General features: G+C 48.0%; 1 protein-coding gene across 1 annotated transcript in view; it reads left to right on the plus strand.

Moving 5' to 3' along the window:
• The window catches only part of TNFSF13B (TNF superfamily member 13b), a 51137-nt gene that overhangs the window by 13198 nt on the left and 16902 nt on the right, over positions 1–21037 (plus strand). The window contains exons 2-3 of the mRNA XM_074990003.1: positions 20301–20766; positions 20860–20965. Coding sequence (XP_074846104.1) covers positions 20317–20766; positions 20860–20965 — 556 coding nt within the window. The 5' untranslated portion in view covers positions 20301–20316. The remainder of the gene's footprint in view (positions 1–20300; positions 20767–20859; positions 20966–21037) is intronic.

A 21037-nucleotide genomic window follows, 5' to 3' on the forward strand; every position in this document is an offset into this window, starting at 1 on the left:
CAACAGATTAAATATGGATATGGGGGGTGAAATATCTCAACTAGAGAAAATAGAGTAACCACTGTTGAAAACTTTCTTTTTAATAAAGACATACCCAATATTGCTGCCATTTCAGTAAGTATTTTTTAATACTGCAGCCAGACGTCCTTTAAAATGACTGGAGTCAGTATTAGAACTTCTTAGTGTTATAAACTCTCCTGAGCTATATTTTGGACTTCCTTATCTCATCTAAGTGTTTCAGTGCTGTGTGGTATGTTTCTTTTCCTGTGTGATGTACATCTATCATCTTTACTGGTAAAAGAATGTCATTGATCATAATGTTCATTTACTTGATCGTCTCACAGGAATCTGGGTGTGTGTATGTGTGGTGATTTTTTGTTTGTTTTTTATTCTGCTTTTGTATTCCTTTAGCTGCATCACCAGCCTTGGAACTGACTAAATTCCTACAGAAAATAAAATAAATTATAAGTGAATACATGGGACAAATAGCACTGTTCTGAAATGAGTAGTAGTAGTCCCCCATGCAGATTATTCATTGTAGACTGTAAATTCAGCTCAGTAAATAGCAGCTTCAAAAGTTGTCATATCTTGGCATTATTAAATTATGCCCAATATAAAATATGGATTTTCAACGCAAAAGTTAAATATTAAATATGTATTTTCCGTGTAAACATCTCATGCCATAAAGGGCTTTTTCATCTATCATCTGAGTAGAGAATGTTGAATTGGGCCAACGGTTGCGAAAGCAACCTCAGTGGGAGAAGAAGGAAATCCTGACAAACCAGAACTGTTCAGCATTTCCCTCTTGATCATCAAGCCATATGTTTTCACTGTAGTGTCTGTGAGATTTCAAGTCATATGTGAAAAACTGCATGTTATAATGAATATTTATCCCAGGTATGAGGTGCCTATATGCTTAGGAGTTATTAAACTGAATACTGACTCTTCCTGTTTCACTCCCTCAACCACATAAACCTTTTCAGACTGCTTTCCTGTGCCATATAAGGGTAGGATTATGTTAAGCAGTGTGAATGAGAAACTGAATGTTTAACAGGAGTTTGCCCTTTCACAATGAAATCTGTCTGAGGCAGGTGAGGAGGGAACACTTACACCAATTTTGTTATTGACTGTTTTCTGTAAGTGCTGTGATGCTCTGAATGGGATTATTTATTGTTAACAAAAGGTAAGAGAGAATTTTTTCCTCCTGTGAGGGCATTGGAACATCTGAAATGTCAAGATTTTTGTCTATATCAGGGCTCTCATTTGGTCTTCAAATTTTACAATAACAAACCACTGTTTTGCTGTTGAATCTCCCGTTTGAGAAACAGTTATTGTGGTTGGGTATTAAGAAGAGTCTTGGCAAGAATATTTCAAAATAGCCAAACAGCAGTTAAATCATGTGTGTTTAACTGAAAAATAAATGGAATGGTCATTAGATGTACCTTTGCCAATGATTTCCATGTAGAATGTTCCCTCTTGCCAAAAAAAAGTGATGTGTTTAGTTGTGAACAGTATATATTCTTATTTTGTAGGATTGCCTACCATAAATTTGTCTGGGCAGGTGGAACTGTGTGTGTGTGCGTGCATGCATGCACACGCACATTTCCATATATAAATAAATCAGATTTCAAAGAAATTAGGAGTCAAAATAGAGTAGCTGTGGTACTAATGTCCTGGTGATAAATCCTGCCTGGCAAGAGTATTTTTTTCTAGATGGAATGAGTAGAAATGCTTAAAGCGTTCTGTTGATCCGTTTTTACATACCCAATATCTAGTTTTGGAACTGAAAGGCAAATACATGCTGTGCTTTCAAACGGAGAAAAATGACTCAAGTAGGTGCCCTCATAAGCATTCTCAGGTAAAATAATACAGCACAAATATATTTGGCAGACTTGATATTTGTGGGCAATCTCCCAGTTGTAAGGGTAGATGGATTAACTTGTTTATTTATATATATGAATATGCACATCAGCATCTCCTGACTAATTAGTAAAGTCACCTTGGATGTTCTTAGGTGAGTATTTCTCTGATGCTAAAATCCTAAGATTTGGCAAGTGTACAGGATTTAACACCTTCGGTTAGCAAAGAGATGCAGATACTGCCAATTGTGGTTCATAAATTACATTATTTGAAGTGCATCTTAAAATGATGTGCCAATTTGCAAGAGGCACTTTTGCCAAAAATAAAACTAGTGCCTCCTGCATGTGATGTGATCAAATTATGATTGGTGTGTCCTGTTTAGAACTTAATGTTGTCCTGTCTGCATAGTTTATAGTAGAACCATACAGAAAAGTCTTTATATCTAAAGCATACTCGAGCTAACTAAAACTGATGTTTGAATTTAAAGTCAGTCAATGAATGTAAAAGGAATGAATTTAATTTTTTTAGTATTCAGTTTAAGTATCCGGTAAAGAAGTACTTCTATATTTTGTTGACTACGCATAAATGTCTCAGTATATGTGCTAATCATTGCCGTTTTTACAAACACTTTCATTCTAGTCTGGTTTTTACAATAAAATTTGTTTTACAAAACACGTTCTATTTTTATGTACTGATGTGCAATAAATTGATACATTGAAAGTACCATTAATGTCTTCTTCCAGTTTGTGACCTTTTTTCAGAATGAATTTAGGGTTTTTGGGTTGCCTGATAACTGTTGCTGATTTAACGGGTAAAATATTTCAAATGTATTTATAGAACAGCTCAGTGCATGTGGAGTACAGATTGCCTGTATTCGATGTTCTGTTACTGCAGAAATATAACTTGGCAAGTTTAATTGTTTAGATTACTTTTTTAAAAAAAATTAAGCAGCTATTTCTAGGACCTCTAATCTGTTTTCAGCTTCCCAGTGACAGAGGATTATATGAGTATGACTTGGTGACCTTCTGTTACCCTTTATATCCTTCAGCTCTTTCAGACTTCTCACCCCATCCCCTTAAATTTCCTCTTTAGAACTAACAGATTGTCTGAATATTTAGTTCCCTGTTCTGGGTTGAAAGACCTTCTGAAATCTGTACTGAATGTCGTCCATCCTCCCCCAACAAAAAAAAAAAAAAAAAGCAATAACAAAAAACTTTTCACTTGCTCTGTTACCTGCTTATCCTGAGATTCAAATTTAAAATGTCAGTCAGTGGCATACTTGATTTTATTCAGGCTTATGTAATAATACTTACCTTTTTCCATGTGTTTGTGAAAGTCTGTTATGTCAGAGTTAAAATCCTACTTAATGCAGAATGTGCAAGCTACTGTTGGGGTTTTTGTTCATCACCCTTATACAGACACTGAAGAAAGAGAAGTTACTCACCGTAGTAACGGTGGTTCTTCGAGATGTGTCCCCGTGGGTGCTCCACCATAGGTGACGGCTTGGCCGGCGCCGCAGATCGGATCTTCCAAGCAGTTTCTGCCGGACCGCGCATGCGCCGGCGCGCGCCGCTCCCTGGCGCGCTCCTGGCCATGTGCGCGATCTGGTCCCCGCCAGTTCCTCGACCAACCGCCTCGGTTGCCCTTGCAAAACACTAACAGAGATCCGAAGCGGGGAGGATGGGCGGGAAGTGGAGCACCCACGGGGACACATCTCGAAGAACCACCGTTACTACGGTGAGTAACTTCTCTTTCTTCTTCGAGTGTCCCCGTGGGTGCTCCACCATACGTGACTACCCAGCAGTAACCCAGATAGGTGGTGGGTAATCGGATTATGTGCAGCTGGTCCCCGAGAGGACCGCTGCAGAGAGACGGGTATCCTCTTGGAATACCCTGTGAAGGGCGTAATGTTTGGCGAACGTGTCGTAGGATGACCAGGTCGCCGCTCTGCAAATGTCTTTCAATGCAACGCCCTTGAAAAAGGCTGTTGATGCTGCCACCGCCCTGGTGGAATGAGCCCTGGGAGTGGCCGACAAAGGAGTCTTTCTGAGCTCGTAGCACATTTTTATGCAGGATACAATGTGCTTTGAGATTCTCTGCGATGAGAGACCTTCTCCTTTAGATTTGGGAGCGAGGGAGACCAGGAGTCTATCCGTTTTTCGGAAGGACTTGGTCCTGTCTACGTAGAAGGCTAGCGCCCTCCTCACATCCAGGAGGTGTAGGCGCGCCTCTTCGCTGGAGTTATGAGGCTTTGGATAGAACGAGGGTAGAACAATAGGTTCATTGATGTGAAACTCGGAAGAAACTTTGGGAACAAAGGCTGGATGCAGCCGTATGGTTACCGCCTCCTTGGAAAAGACAGTGCAGGGTGTCGTTGCCATGACTGCCGCAAGCTCGCTCACCCGACGGGCTGACGTAATTGCAAGAAGAAAGGTCGTCTTTACTGTAAGGAGGCGAAGGGGAACCATGGCCAAGGGCTCGAACGATGGTCCCATGAGTGTGGTAAGCACCAGGTCCAAGCTCCACGAAGGTGGAATCGGTTTCCGAGGGGGGTATAGGTTTACCAACCCTTTGAGGAACCTGGTAACCATAGGGTGGGCGAACACCGTGTGCCCTCCCTCCTCATGTCTGAACGCCGAGATGGCGGCAAGGTGGACCTTTAACGAGGATAGCGAGAGTCCTGCTCTCTTGAGGTCCAGTAAATACTCTAGAATTGTAGGTATAGGCACCGAAAGGGGGGCCAGCTGCTTGGTAGAACACCAAGCCATGAAGCGAGTCCATTTTTGTTTGTAGGTTTTCCTAGTGGAAGTCCTCCTGCTACTTTCTAGGACTTGCTGTACTTCCACTGTGCATGTGCTCTCTAGGGAGCTGAGCCATGGATTAGCCACGCTTGCAGTCGCAGGCTTTGGGGGTGCGGATGCACTATGGACCCCTGGGCTTGCGTGAGCAGATCCGGCGCCACCGGAAGAGGCATCGGTGGGCGGTCCGACAGGCGCAGGAGTAGGGGGAACCATGGTTGGCGATCCCATGTTGGGACTATCAGGATCATCCGAGCCTTGTCTCTCCTGGCTTTTTGCAGAACCTTGTGGATCAGCACTGCGGGGGGAAACGCGTAAAGCAGGGGGCCTCCCCACGGGATCGCGAACACGTCCCCCAGGGACCCCCGGCCCAGCCCTGCTCTGGAGGAGAATCGTGGGCACTGTTTGTTGTGCTGAGTGGCAAACAGATCTATTTGGGGAAACCCCCATGCGTGGAAAATCGGCCGTAGTAGATCGGGACGGATCTGCCACTCGTGGGTGAGCGCAAAACGTCTGCTCAACTGGTCTGCCTTCACGTTGTGCGTGCCCGGCAAGTAGGAGGCTCTCAGGATTATATCATGGGCGATGCACCAGTTCCATAGGCGGATTGCTTCCGCGCATAAGGTACGGGATCGAGCTCCTCCTTGCCTGTTTATGTAAAACATGGTGGAGGTATTGTCTGTACTGATCCCGACGACTTTGCCTTGTATACGGTCTCGAAAGTGTTTGCAGGCGTTGAACACTGCTCTGAGCTCTAAAACATTGATATGTAGAGACTGTTCCGTGGGTGACCACAGTCCTTGAGCCACCTCTTCGCCCATGTGCGCTCCCCACCCTATGAGGGAGGCATCCGTAGTGAGGAAAACCGATATTTGCGGCTGATGGAAGGGTACCCCTGTTAGCAAGTTCCCGGGGTTTACCCACCATTGCAGGGATTCGCGCACCCCAGGTGGGGGCGACACCACCCTGTGAACGGTGTGTACTGCCGGCTTGTATACACTTGCCAGCCAATGTTGCATGCCGCGCATGTGCAACCTGGCGTTCTGTACCACAAACGTAGCCGCTGCCATGTGGCCCAGCAGCTGCAAGCACGTCAAGACCGGCACCGTAGGGCTGAAGGTGATGACCTGCACGAGGGAACCGATGGCTCGAAAACGAGCCTCTGGTAGGTATACTCTCGCCGAGACCGAGTTTATGCGAGCCCCTATGAACTCTATGTCCTGTGAGGGGTCTATCTTTGATTTTGCCAGATTGATAACCAGGCCAAGTGAGGAGAACGTGTTTGCTGTGACGCGTATCATGCGGAGAACCTCCCTTTTCGAGGTCCCTTTGAGCAGGCAGTCGTCCAGATACGGGAAAATAAACACCCCCTGTCTGTGCAGGTAGGCTGACACCACTGCCAAGGTCTTGGTGAAGACTCTGGGGGCCGAGGAAAGGCCAAACGGTAGGACCTTGTATTGGAAGTGTTCGTTGCCCACCATGAACCGGAGAAAACGTCGGTGAGCCGGATGAATGGTTATGGGGAAGTACGCGTCTTGTAGATCGAGGGCTGCGAACCAGTCTCCATCGTCCAGTGCTGTAAGGATGGAGGCAATAGTGATCATCCGAAAACGTTGCTTGCGCAGATACCTGTTGAGGCCATGAAGGTCTAAGATGGGCCTCCAGCCTCCTGTCTTTTTCTCCGTCAGGAAATACCGAGAGTAGAACCCTTTCCCTTGCAGTTGCTCCGGCACCTTTTCCACCGCCCCTATGAACTCTAGGTGGGCCACCTCCTGCCTGAGCCTGGCTACATGGGAGGCCTCCTGGGGGTGGGGCTTGGGCGGGGGTCGCGGCGGCGGGAGCGACTGGAAGGGGATGGCGTACCCCGTGGCTATGATCTCCAGCACCCATTTGTCTGTGGTGATCCTTTGCCACTGGTCGTAGAATGGTCGGAGGCGATGGTGAAAGTCGTTTCGGATGATCTTGTGCAATGGTGGTGATGGCGCAGCCCTGGATTTGTATGTCAAACCTGTGGCCTTTGGCCCCACCCCGAGGACGGACGGCCCTGTTGTGAGCGTCGCCTGGGGGTTCTGTACTGCTGGTGCTGCTGATGCCGCCCTTGCTCGTAACCCCTGTGATACTGGGGGCGCTGTTGCTGGTATTGGTACCGCCTTTGCTGTGGGTAGTACCTTTTCTTTGAGTATGGAGGGGTGTAAATCCCCAGGGTCCTGAGTGTGGCTCTTGAATCTTTACTGGAATGAAGGACCGAGTCAGTTGATTCAGCAAACAGCTTCTGCAAGTCGAAGGGAAGGTCGATTATCTTCGCCTGCAGATCTCTCGGTATGCCCGAGGTCTGGAGCCAGGACTCCCGTCGCATCACCACTGCAGTTGCTGTGGAACGTGCTGCCGTGTCCGCAACGTCCAAAGCAATCTGAACTTCCATCCTCCCAGCCGCGTAGCCCTCTTGCACTATGGCCTTGAGGACCGGCTTTTTGTCCTCTGGAAGCGAGTCCATGAGGGAAGTTAATCTGGCATAGTTGTCGAAATTATGGTTCGCCAAGTGCGCTGCATAACCATTCGCAAGGTTAAAGTGGAGGAGGAGTAGACCTTTCTGCCGAACAGCTCTAGCTTCTTAGCATCTTTGTCCGTTCCCCCTGTTTTAAATTGAGATGTTTTTAATCTTTGCTGCGAGGACTCCACCACCAAGGAGTTTGGCTGGGGGTGGCTAAACAAGAACTCCATGCCCTTCACCGGCACGAAGTATTTCTTATCCGCTCTCTTTTGGACAGGCGGAATAGTTGCCGGGGTCTGCCATATGGTAGTGGCGGACTCCAAGATCGCTTCATCAAGCGGGATTGCTACTCTGGAGGAGGCCGGGGAGCTCAAATTTTTAAGGAGCTTATGATGTTTCTCTTGCACTTGTGCTGTCTGGATGCCTTGCGTGAAAGCTACCCTCTTAAACAGCTCCTGAAACTGTTTGAGATCGTCCTTGGGATGGACGTCCCCATAGGCCGTGGCCTCATCCAGGGAGGAAAACGAGGAACCGCTGGGGTACATTTCTTTGGACCCTTCCGGTTCTTGATGGTGATGGTGCGCCCTCTCGCTGGAGGTTTGCGAGGGAAAATCTCGTGGGTCCACGGCCAGTCCCCCCTGGGATGCTTGAGTCTCCGTCCCCGATCGCGATTGCCCTCGGGGGTACGAGGTAGTATGTGGGGATCTCTCCCTGGTAGATTGCCGATGGTGTCCATGCCCCGCGTGGTAGGGACGACCATGGCAGTATAGGCACTGTTCCTGGGAAGGTGACCTTGACCATTCCCTTTGCACGTACCCTGTGTGTCTGGGAGAGGGGGATCGTCGAGACACTGGAGAGAGCGATTTTGCATAATAGTCCAGCGATTCAAATCCCAGGAAGGGCGAGGGTGGTGCCAGCCATGGGGAGGCTGATTGCAGGAAAGGAGAAGGGGGCTCCGGGTAGGCTAGGGGGGGCCCCTGCCTTCTGGTTGGAGTCTGCAACATGAGAGGAGGGCTGTGAGAAAAGAGCTCCACAGCCCTGTCTGGAGAGGGGCTGCAGTGCCTCCTCTTGTGTGCAGCCTTCCCCCTCCCTTGAGGAGGTAACTCCTCCCCCTGATGGGCGGGGGATCCCGGCCCCGTCGGCACCGTGCTAGGCACGCTCGAGGGCGGTGCCGCACGTGCGGAGTCCTTCTGCGCCTGCAGGCTACGTGCCTGCGCGCTCTGCACCGCTGGTTCCCCGGGGGGCGGTGCCGCTGGTACCGGCGCTTGCTTAGCCGCCGCCCTGCCTGCGGTGCGGGGCGGCTGGCTGATCATCGGAGGCTGAGCCGCTTCCACGTGGCTCTCCGTGCCGCCGCCGATCAGCTGTTGCTGCGGCTGGGGGCTGCTCGCTCCTCCCGTCCCGCTCACTGTTGCTGCCGGCAGGGATCGGGTTGGAGAAACTTTCCTCCATTTTTGCGCTGATGGAGTGAGGGAGGCAGCTTTCCTTCTAAGGGCCCCGGAGGGTCCCTCCTGCTGCGGCCGCTCCGGCATGTCTGGCTGGAGGGCCTTGTCAAGAAGCAGCAGTTTAATTCTCATCTCCCTGTCTCTCCGTGCTCTGGTCGTTAATTTTGCACAGAAGGCGCATTTTTGTGCCACATGGGACTCCCCCAGGCACCTTATGCATAGACTGTGCCCATCGGACACTGGCATCGCCTCTCGGCAGGACTCACATTTTTTAAAGCCTGAGGAGGACATTGTTGGTGAGTCTTTGAGTTTGTTTGTGGGTACTTAGCACTTCTTTGTGCTGTTTCCCCGTCCGATGGCCTGCCTCCGCAGGAGGGCTGATGGCCCTAGCTCCCGGCCTCCGGCGCTTGTTACTGGGACTGGCTTGAGCTGTCCCTCCGTAGCTTGTTTGTTGTTTGTTTTTTTTTTTTTGTTTTGTTTTTTTTTTACAAAATAACAACCGGTTACTTATGGTATCCTAAAGAACTGAAAAACTTTAAAGAGAAAACAAATAAAGTCGTTGAATACGCTATGTGGCTTTAGCCTAGTCGGATTCCGTCTGCAGCCGACGGCGGTTAAGAGGAACTGGCGGGGACCGGATCGCGCACATGGCCAGGAGCGCGCCAGGGAGCGGTGCGTGCCGGCGCATGCGCGGTCCGGCAGAAAGTGGTTGGAAGATCCGATCTGCGGCGCCGGCCAAGCTGTCACCTATGGTGGAGCACCCACGGGGACACTCGAAGAATTTCTTGTCTTTCTCTCTTCAGGTGTAAACTCAATGTTTCCCTCTCCAAGATCATTAAAAAACGGTTATGGTTCATTTTTCGACTGTCTTCTGAAACACCTTGAGATTTCTAAATGAAAAGTCATCATTTGAATTTCCAGTGAAAAAGAATTTTAATTTGCTTTTCAGAAAGTAAAATAAATGTAAAAGGGAAAGTTAAAGGAAACATGCAAGTGAAGGGTGGCATGGGGGGTGGGGAACCCTACACAATGCACAGTAGTTCCCTAACTGTTAAGTATATTCGACAGATTCAAGTGGAAGAACTCAACATTAGTTATTGAAAAGCTGATGGTTTACGTACACTTGTCTTAAGTTTGCAGTTGCTTGATATTTTTCAAACAAATTTACTGAATAGTGGATCTGATTAGAATAATTTTTATACATCAAACAAAAGGTATATTAACATAGTTTCATAAAGTATTTCATTGTTAATACAGTTTTCTGTGCCCGCATGAGACATGGGTATTCAGTGCTTCCTGAAAAAAATACTCCTTTAAAATCTCTCAACTTGGTGATTCCGTGTCACAAAAGAAAACCCTGGGCAAGTGGGTCTGTCCCACAAAAGCTCATCACCAAATAAATTATTTTGTTAGTCTTTAAAGTGCTACTGGACTGCTTTTTTGTTTTGATAGCTTGTGCTAGTCTATATACTATCTCTCTGTTACCTGGGCATTTAGCTTCTTTTTTTTTTTTTCTTGCCAATCTAAAAAGTTGTGAAATAGCTATACTGACCTTTAACTTGCCTTCAGAGTTCAGAATTTTTTTAATGTTGCTTGATGGTAGCAGTTCATTGTTCCCTGAATTATTTTACCAAATTGCAATAATGCTCTGCCTGTGGTGCAGTATGGGTTTATTTGTGGTCTACATTTTGAAGATCGTTTTTTTTTTTTCATTCATAAGGCTTAAGCTTTTATTTAAAGCTAAGCCTAGGTGCTGGAGCACAAATATTAAAGAAACTTAAAAATGGAAAAATATGCAACTGAATAGTCACAGACAACTTCATCGTACAGCCCACCATGAATGCTTCTTGCCTCGAATCGAGGAAAAGAGTTGAGTCCACCTGCTGTCTCAAGGAGGCAAAACTTTACGTATTTCATAATTCTCTTTACCAATGGGCATTAAAATTTGAGAGTGAAAAGCCATGCCCAGGCATATTATCCTGTATGTCCTCCAAGCTGCAGCAGCTCAATGAGAGAGCTAGCTGGCAGTGGGTTAATGTGTTGTTGGATGTGCAGGGGCCCTAACTACTACTGTAGCCCATGATCTCGTAGACTCGAACGCCATAAAGGACAGTTTTAAACACCTTGTCGGACCTGTTGACATAGGCCCTAGCACTCCTTAACCCCAGTAATTGCTAGAGCATATCTAAAGAACCCATTTCCAACTGAGGAAGGATGGCTTCATTTTAACACCATAATAAACTCATTTTAGCTCAGATGTGCAAAGGCTGTTTAGTTGTGTTTTGCATAGGGGCTTGCGGAAAGGCAGTAATATTATGTTGGTATGAAATGGGACTATTCAGAAATGTGTACAAGATGAGCATTGTCTTTCCTGCTTCTGCAGCTTGAGCACTGTGACCCTTTTCTAACTTCCTTTTTTAACATGCGATCAGATGGCAGAAATGTTTGCTGAGGTTGGCTTCAAAATATAAATCCCATTTATTTCTTCTTGTTCCTGTTTTACTTTCTGTATGGAGACTGATCTTTTCTTGGCCTAGTTTACTTCATAAAATAATCATCTACGTGTCACTTTTCTTTCCTGTCATATTTCCTGGTTTTTTTAAAGGCACTCTTAAAATACCTGTGTTTAAAAGCATTCAGGTATCTGTGTGAATTGTGTATGCGTGGCAATATAGATGGTAACAATATGAATAAAATAAATGGGATAGAGAGAATGGAGGCTGTGGTGGATCCCAATGAAAATATGATTCCAAATGCAACATATGAGCCAAACATCTGGATTATGGATGTTGCCAGATAAGTGTGCCAGACTAGAAAGGTTCAACCTATATTATATAGTGTTATAAATTACTCAAAGCATGCTTTCAACATCCCCCTAACTTTTCAAAGTGGTCAGGCTGTAACTGTATACAGCAGTTCCAAATGTAAATAGGTCACATTCACCTCATCCCTACTTAAGTAGCAACGTGTTTAGACTCAGACCTCTGAGATAAAGTGCAAATTTCCTCTGAGCACGTTCAAGTACCAGCAGCTCGACAATGATGTTAAGAATCAGGTTATAAGGAAGTCCCTGTCTCACAGAGGGCCCAGCATAGCTGGAGCTGTTTCTTCAGGTTTATCTTGGCTCTGAGTGCAGTGTCTCAATATGGATATTATTACCTTACTTAAACTATGTATTAAAATACAGTGTGAGGAAAACCTTTTTGAAAGTCCGTATGCAATTTAACATACACATCAAGAAATATGGGACCAAATTCAGAACTGTCTCCTCATACACAGTGTCTATATAATGGTGATGAACAAAAACCCCAACAGTAGTTTGTACATTCTGCAATAAGTGGGGTTTTGCCTCTGACATAAGAGTTTTGCAACACATGTAAAAAGCAAAGTATTATTAAATAAGCCTGCATAAAATCAAGTATGCTACTGACATTGAATAATTTCATCTGATTGCTTTGGAAGAGATTCTCGCCCCCTTCCCCACCCCCAAAAAAAAGGCAGTGTAGATGGGGTTGTTTGTGGGGGAGAATCCTTTTTCGAAAGAAACCTTATTCCTGAAAGTGAGGTTTACAGGGTTCTTTGAAAAAAAAGGTTATTTTTCCAAAAGAACTCCATATACACTGCTTTTTTTTTCCCTGAAAGAATCTCTTCTGAAAAAGCAATCAGATAAGATTATGCAAATGAAGCGAGAGATTTGTAAATCAGCACTTCATTTGCATTTTGTTTTATATGATCTGAATGGATTCTGACCTTGTTCTGAGATTTGTAATCCCCTATGTTTTTTAAAAACTTCTTTGTGAGAACTAATTTTTATTCCTTGAAGAGGAAGAATGCTGTTGTGGTTAGGGCATGGGATTGGAACTCAGAAATCAAAGGTTCCGTTCCTGCCTCAACCACAGACTTGTTGTGGGACCTGGGGCATGTAACTGTGCCTCAGTTCCCCATTTGTTTAAAAGGCAACGATAATGCTTGGTACAGTTTTGAGTGTCCGTTATGGTCGTCTCGCATGTGCATAACACAGGCCAAAAATCCCTTACCCTGTAATTTCATCAGCAACCCTGCAACTTAAAAAGAGATCCACTTCAAGCAGTGGAGAATCCATCATGTTCCTAAGTGAGTTCCCATAAGTAGTTAGCCATACTGATAAAAATCTGTTGTTTTTTCTTGCTTGAATTTGTCTAGTATAAGATTCCAGCCATTGAACCTCATGCCTGTTTCAGTCTATCAGATATCTCTTCCCAATTGAGGCATTTATCGCTTAACTTTTTCTGTGATAAACTAAATAGATTAAGCTATTTTATTGTCTAACTATAAAGAATGACTTAAAGACCATGACTTATTCTTGTAGCTCTCTTCTGAACCATTTTCAGTTATTCAGAAACTCTTTTTGAATGTGGAAGCAGAACTTGGTACTAATGGTCTCATGAAGGCTAAATACAGCAATAATACTATTTCCCTACTTGATATATACCTGTGATACATTTAAAGATTAACTTTCTCTCTTGGCTACAGAAAGTTGGTGTTTTGCTGTGATTTTTCAGTCTTCTTCATAGTGGCTGTGTCTAGACTACGTTCCTCTTTCAAAAGAGGAAAGAAAATTAGGGAAATTGCAAATGAAGAGCTGATTTACAAATCTTGGGCTTCATTTGCACGATCTCATCCAATTGCTTTTTTCAGAAGAGATTCTCTTTTGAGGGGGGGGGAAGGCAGTGTAGATGGGGTTCTTTCAGCAGGGAAAAGAATTTTTTCAAAAAAAAACCCTGTAAACCTCATTTTTCTTCAGGAATAAGTGTTCTTTTGAAAAAGGGGTTGTTGTTTTTTTTCTCTGAAAGTACCCTGTCTACACTGCTTTTTTTCTTGAAAGAATCTCTTCCAAAAAAGCAATCAGGTGAGATGAAAATGAAGCGCAAGATTTATAAATCAGCACTACACTTGCATTTTCATTTTCCCTCATTTTGCATTCCTCTTGAAAGAAGAATGTAGTCTAGACACAGCCAGTTAATGCTTTCTGGAATATAGTTCTCCCTCTGACCTGCAGTCTTTGTTCCTACGTGACTTTGCATTTATTGTCTTTTCAAAGTCATGTTGTTCAGATGACTCCACTTTACCAAGTGATCCAGGTTAGTCAGTATAACTGATTGATAAATCAAGACTGGGTCAATCTACCAATTTTAGTGTAATTTCTGAACTTCACCACCATCTTATGTTTTCTTTCATGCCATTTATAAAAATTGATGATTAGCGAGTCAAGAACCAATTGCTTTAAGACGCCACTGGAAATCAACCTGCTGGGTGACAATTTCCCATTTACAATTACTCTTGGGAATCTTTTTGTTAACCACCTTTTTATCCATTAATATGATTTTGTGTAGTGCTAACTTTAGCAGAATGCTGTGCAGGACTATGCTAAATGCATCACAGAAGCCACTCACTTTTATCATCTAAACTTGTGATCTTATAAAAAGTGTTTGTTTGGCAAGACCTATTTTGTATAAATCTTTTAATGTCATTGATCATGCTACTGTCCCTTAATTCATTACTGATATCTTCTCATATGGGCCTTTTGATGACTTTGCATGGCATCATGTCAGGTGAATCAGTCTAAGGTTTCACAGATATCTCATTCACTCTTTTTAAATATTGACACATTAACCTTTTCTTGCTGTTCTGGAATTTCCTTAGTCTCAGACTTGTTTAAAAAACAAAACAAAAAAATGTGATTCAGGGTGGTCTTTAGTCCATCCTTTTTAAAATCCTGGGTTACTATTTACCAATCTGTTCCATTTTTCCCCTGTCTATTTAGATTGCACATCTCTCATATATACATTCAATATCTAGAACAGTGGTACCCTATACAGTTGAGGTCTCTAGGTACAATTATAATTTGCTGCATAGGTGCCAAATAAATAGTCTTATTAGATATTATATAATCATTGAAGTACACTACCCAGAAAATACATACTGACTAAATTTCACTGGGGTGAGGTCATGGGTTTTGGTTTTATATAGATTCTCAAACTGCCCAATCAACATATGAACACGTTCCGGTAATTCATTAAATGAGATGACTAGCATCTATCTCATGTGGTTCTTTTTCTCACTCGCTTCCCCCACATGCGGAGAATTTGTGTGCGTAGTGCTTGGCTTTGTGGTACATGCTGTTATGTGTTAGAGAAGGCAAGGTTGAAAAAGTATTATACTTAAAGTCAGAAGGTGTGAGGTTTATGATGGTTCTTAGTTCTTGAATGATTTTATTCCACAGACTGAGATCATCCCCAAGATTTTATTTCTTGCCCAGACAAGTTTTACCCTTCTAGTAGAAAGTTCCACTATTCATGTTTACTATGGTCCTCTTCCTGAACCTCCTGGTGATTTTAGATGTCCTTTTGCCCTGAGTGGCTGCGTCTACACATGCCGGCTACTTCGAAGTAGCAGTGGCAACTTTGAAATAGCGCCCGTCACGGCTACACGTGTGGGGCACTATTTCGAAGTTAACATCGACGTTAGGCGGCAAGACGTCGAAGTCGCTAACCCCATGAGGGGATGGGAATAGCGCCCTACTTCGACGTTCAACGTCGAAGTAGGGAAAGTGTAGTCGTTGCGCATCCCGCAACATCGAAATAGCAGGGTCCACCATGGCGGCCATCAGCTGAGGGGTTGAGAGACGCTCTCTCCAGCCCCTGAGCTCGATGGTCGCTGCATGCAGCAGCCCCTTAAATCTCCCCGCCCCCTGCCTTCCTGTGCAGGAAGATAAGAGAGCGTGCAGGCGGCAGCACAGCCACGCAGCCAGCCTGCACGCTCCTCCGTGCCCACACACCCCCACCCACCGCGATGGACATCCCCCAGCCCCCCAAGTGCCCCCAGGGGACCCCCCCCAAGGGGAGCTAGGGCTCCCAGCCCAGCAGCCAGGCGGGGAAGCGGCAGCGGGGCCCCTCCTGGATGGAGGCCGAGCTTTGGGACCTGCTGGGGCTCTGGAGTGAGGAGGAGGTGCTCCAGGTAATGGGGAGCAAGAGGCAGAACGCGGATGCGTTCGCTCGGCTGGCCGAGGGCCTGGCCGCCCGGGGTCACCCTGCCCACACTCTGGATCATGTACGCAGTAAAGTGAAGGAGCTGCGGCAGGGTTACGGCCGGGCCCAGGATGTGGCCGGCCGATCTGGGGCTGCCCCCGTCACTTGCCCCTTTTACAGGGAGCTCAGGGCCATCCTGGGCCCCCGGCACACCTCCTCCCCTCCGGCCACGCTTGATACCTCGGCCGACGAGCCCCAGCAGGCCCCGGAGGTGGAGTCCGCCCTGGAGGTAAGCCCCGCACCACGGGGGTCCCCCCAGGAGCCCACCCCCGGGGCACCGGAGGAGGAGGAGGGGGAGTCCTCCTCCAGCGACGCCGGCCTGCAGATCGCCATCCCCTCCCGGAGCTCCAGTAGGGCGTCCGCCCACCGGGTGTCCCCCGACCGTGGGAATGGACCATCAGGTATGAACCCCACCGGTGCACACCCCCGGGGTTGAGGGGCGGGGGTACTAGATATGACCAGGGCCCTCCACATGCCCAGATGACCATGGCCCCAAGGACAGCAGTGGCATGTCCCTCAGAAGAGTGCATCAGCCCTTGCCCCCCAGCACAACAGTGCCATGCCGCATCCCCGGGGCTGGGGGGAGCGGAACCTCTAGGGTTCCCCGGGGGGAGGGGGTGGGACACCCCTCAGCAGCAGCAGCAGCATCTCCCGGGGATGGGGAACCAGCAGCAGAGGGGTGGGGGGACAAGGGCCACGGCTCGGGGCCCACACTAACGGCTGTCTCTGCTCTTCTTCCCCCCCCTCCTGTGTTCCGCAGCTGCACCATCGGAAGGACCGGAGAACGCCGGCAAGGTGTCAGTGGTCCCGGACAGCCCACCGGGGCCATCACTCCAGGCCAGCCCCTCGGCGGAGGACTGAACAGCCCCACAGCGGGGCGATGGCAGACCCAGCACCACCACCTGACGGTGACGGATCCCCAGCTGCTGGCCATCCATCGTCGACAGCTGGAGGTCGCTGAGCAGCGGCTGTGGGTGGAGGAGCGCCCCCTCCAGCTGCAGGAGCGGGCACTGGCCTGGTGCCAGGAGGTATGGGGGGCCTTCATGAGGACATTCGACTGTATCGCCAATTACCTGGCCCCCCATGCCATGCTGGGTGCCGCTGCGCCCGCCCTGCCTGCGCCACCAGCTGCGCCGTCCGCCGTCGCACCACCACCCGCTACTGAGGGCCCCTCCGCCGAGGGGGACCTGGGGCCAGCTGACACCCACCGGTCATATCTACTGGTCCCCCAGCCAGCCCCGGCCAGGGCTGAGGCCGAGGCGTGGGTCACGGCTGCCCACCCCCAGTGCTGGACATTAGGGGGTGTGGGGCCCAGGATGTGCCCCCCCCTTTGTATATGTTTCCCCCAGTTTAATGTTCTTTTGTAAATAGTTTTTATATTAGATCCCTGTTGTTATGCTGATCCTTGCCCCCCATGTATATAGTTCTCCCCTTCCTTGTCTTCCCCTTTCATCTTGTCTTATTTATAATACATATATATAATTTTGATTTTGCCTGTAAATAGTTAGTCTTGATAATAATAATAATAATAATAATGAGTTCTACAGATATTTGATTTGATGAGCAAATGTCTGCTTTTATTTACAAGAAAAGTGGGGGGGGTGCTCTTGGGTGCTCTGTGGGGTGGGTGTAGGGGCAGGGAGTGTTGTGGAGGATGGGGGGGATGCAGTGGGGGACCTGCTAGCGTTCACCCCGTGGTCTCGTCGAACTGGGCCCACAGGGCCTCCCGGACCTGTGTCCCTTCGGGGTCCATCTGGTGACTGGGGGCATCGTGTGGCCGCACATCGGCCTTGCCGGCCTCCACAGCCCAGCCCTGAAAGAAGGCCTCCCCCTTGCTCTCCACCAGGTTGTGGAGGGCGCTGCACGCGCCCACAATCTGGGGGATGTTGGTGGGGCCCGCATCAAGGCGGGTGAGGAAACACCTCCAGCACCCTTTGAGGCGCCCAAATGTGTGCTCTACCACCTGGCGCGCGTGGTTCAGGTGCAGGTTGAAGCACTCCTGGCTGGCTGACAGATGGCCCGTGTAAGGGTGCATGAGCCAGGGCCGGAGGGGGTATGCAGTATCTGCGATGACGCCGAGGGGCATGGTGGTGTCCCCCACAGGGATCTCCCGCTGGGGGATGTAGGTCCCCACCTCCAGCCGGTGGCACAGGCCCGAGTTCCGGAATACCTGGGTGTCGTGGGTGCTGCCAGGCCAGCCCACATAAATGTCCAAGAAACGGCCCCGGCTGTCCACCAAGGCCTGGAGGACCACAGAATGGTAGCCCTTCCTGTTTAAGTAGCGTCCTCCACTGTGCTCCGGGGCGCGAATGGGGATGTGAGTCCCATCCAGAGCCCCGAAGCAACTGGGGAAGCCCAGGGTGGCAAAGCCCGTGATGGCGGCATCTGGGTCCCCAAGCCTCACGAGCTTGTGGAGGAGCAGGGCGTTGATGGCGTGGACAACCTGCAGGGGAAGCACATGGGAGAGCACCAATGAGGGGTGTGCAGGGTGTGTGTGGCCCTCCCCTCCCCCCGTGGGTCCTCTTACCTCCATAAGGACAGCCCCGACAGTGGCCTTGCTGAAGCCAAACTGCTGGCCCACGGATCGGTAGCTGTTTGGAGTGGCCAGCTTCCAGACAGCGATGCCGACCCATTTCTCGACGCTGGGGGCACGCCGCATGGCGGTGTCCTGGTGCCTCAGTGCGGGGGTGAGCCACTGGCATAGCTCCAGAAATGTCTGCCAGCTCATGCGACAGTTCCTGAGCCAGCGGTCGTCATCCCACTCTCTGAGCACCAGCCGCTCCCACCAGTCGGTGCTGGTGGGGTAGCTCCACAGCTGGCTGCGCGTGCGGCGGGGGGCGGGGTGCTGCAGGGTTGGGGGTTGCATCCTCCTCCCCTGCGGGCAGCTCCTCCTCTGTGGCAAGGATGTGCTCAGCTGCCTCCCGCATGGCATGGAGCAGGGCGAGCACTGCTCCTACAGGTGCAGCTGTGTGGACCTCTGGCGGCGGCGGCGGCGGCGGCGGCTGCTGCTGCTGCTGCTGGGGGTCAATGACTGCGTTGCTCGAGGTGTGTGTGCCTATGGCTCTGCAGACCTCGTGCTGTGCAGGCTGCATGTGTCTGGGAGGGGCCCTTTAAGGGAGCGGCTAGCTGTTGCCGTGGAAGCGCTAGTCCGCCCTGTGACCCTGTCTGCAGCTGTTCCTGGCACCCTTATTTCGATGTGTGCTACTTCGGCGTGTAGACGTTCCCTTGCAGCGCCTATTTCGATGTGGTGCTGCCCAACATCAACGTTGAATGTCGACGTTGCCAGCCCTGGAGGACGTGTAGACGTTATTCATCGAAATAGGCTATTTCGCTGTAGCGTGCACGTGTGGACGTAGCCAGTGTGAAGTGCTTTGAAGGTAGGAACTGAGACCTTGAGATGTTAACTTTTATGGGAAGTCAATGTAGAGAATGGTGGACTCATCTGACATGTGCATGGCAGTCTGTAGCTGAACGGATGTACTGCAACATTCTGTTCTAGGTGAATTATGCCACAGGATGGCAAGAGTATGCGTTGCAGTAGAGCCTCAGTTACAAAGATGGGGAATGGAGGTTGTTTGTAAATCTTCAATATTTGTGACTGTCTTCCAAAGTTTATAACTGAGGATTGATATAATACACCTTCAAAATGTTATGCAGAATAAAAATGCCTCCCCTTTATGTTTCAGTAGTTTACACTTAATATGGTACTTTATTGTATATGCCATTGAGAGGTGTGTGTGGCTGAGGGGGATCCTTTGCTGGTGTCTGTGTATTTCTGATTTCAAATAAGGGTTGTGGTTGAGTGGTCATTTCATAACTCTTGGGCTCTTAACTCCAGAAGCTCTATTATAGTTATATTTCCCTCACCCCCATTTTAAGATTGTCACAAGTCAGAGGGATTTGGGGATTAATAAGGGCATTAGAAAGGGATGAGCCCAAGGACAAGCATACAGGTTTACAAAGTCAAATTAAGCAAGTGGGTTTAAATTGCACAGATTGTCTTTGTCTTCTAAAGCACATGCATAGTGGAATAATTTATTCTGTTTCTTGGAGTTCTCTACACGTCTCCTATCTGCTTCCTATCAATCCATGTTTAAACCCACATCTACATGCTTGGACTCTGCAGCAGAATCGGTAAATGTATTAAATCAATTGTAATTAAAAGTTGCCCTCAGATTCGTGGGGAACATCTGGCCCTCCACTGAGCCTGCAACTTCTTACAGAGAAATTAAATGTTCTGTGAAAATATTCCTTCTGTTTTTAGGATACGGGATAAAGATATAAATTCTGTCAGTGATGTGTATTTCTATTATTAGAGACCACATTATGTGTGAGGGTGGGAAAGGCTACAACTCTCTGCCAGGAAGTGTTACATGTCTTCTGCTCTATTAGATAAGATTCAGGATACAAAAGGTATCAGATATTTTACGTGTATTTGACTGTGTAGATAACATCATATTCAGTGATGGGCAAGATGCCATAAAAGTTTATACAGCTGAAAGTGAAATGAGGAAGGTAGATTACACTCTTTTCAGCTGCTTGCTTAATAATTACCAAGATGCACAGCAGTATGAAGAAAGCTAAGGGAGCCAGCATCTTAGACACTTACTCTGTACATTTAACTTAATGTTTGTATCAACAGCTCCATATGACAGGAAATGATCTGGGCGTTTTGGTCAGATATTTTAGCTGCCCTTAGTTTCAGCCAGCAACTGGCAAAATGGATTATGCCCCAGAAGGAGGCAGAGCTGAATGTTCCCTCTGGCTTCAGTAAGGAAAGAGCAGAGATGAAATCCATGGACTGTGTGCACATCATCCAACAGAAGGATACCACCTCCTCTTCTCCTGCTCTCCCTGGTGCTGTTCTGGGCAGCAAAGGACTCTTCTCGGTCACATTCCTGTGGCTTGCAGTGCTCCTTTCCTCTTCTCTTGCAGCAGTGTGTCTTTACCATGTTCTCGCACTTAAAGCAGAACTAGCAACTCTCCGCAATGAGCTGATCTACAGAGTCCAGGCAAGGGCCCCACTATCCCAGCCCCAGGATGAGCATAACAAGCATGGTACCCTATCTGCTTCCTTGCAACTAGCAGCAGCAGCTGCTGCTAAGCAGGTGAGTTACAGTGGCCTCTAAGACCTGCCCTTGGTTGCTAGGATGAGTGTTTGGAGCTGTATTCTTTGCCCTAACCTGGTTTTTCATTGTCAGGAAATCAGGCTGCCTGCTTCTGAACTAGGCGACGGTGATGCAAAGAGAGGCTGGAGTATGGGCAGAAGCAGAGGGCGAAGGTCTGCTTTGCCCACAGAAGAAATGGGTAAGTGACAAGATTTATTGAACTGCTGTGAGGAAGGTGTGTGGCTACTGGAGAGATGCAAGGGATGAGGTT

Source organism: Carettochelys insculpta, chromosome 1 (assembly GCF_033958435.1).
Source record: "Carettochelys insculpta isolate YL-2023 chromosome 1, ASM3395843v1, whole genome shotgun sequence".
Classification (NCBI taxonomy): Eukaryota; Metazoa; Chordata; order Testudines; family Carettochelyidae; genus Carettochelys; species Carettochelys insculpta.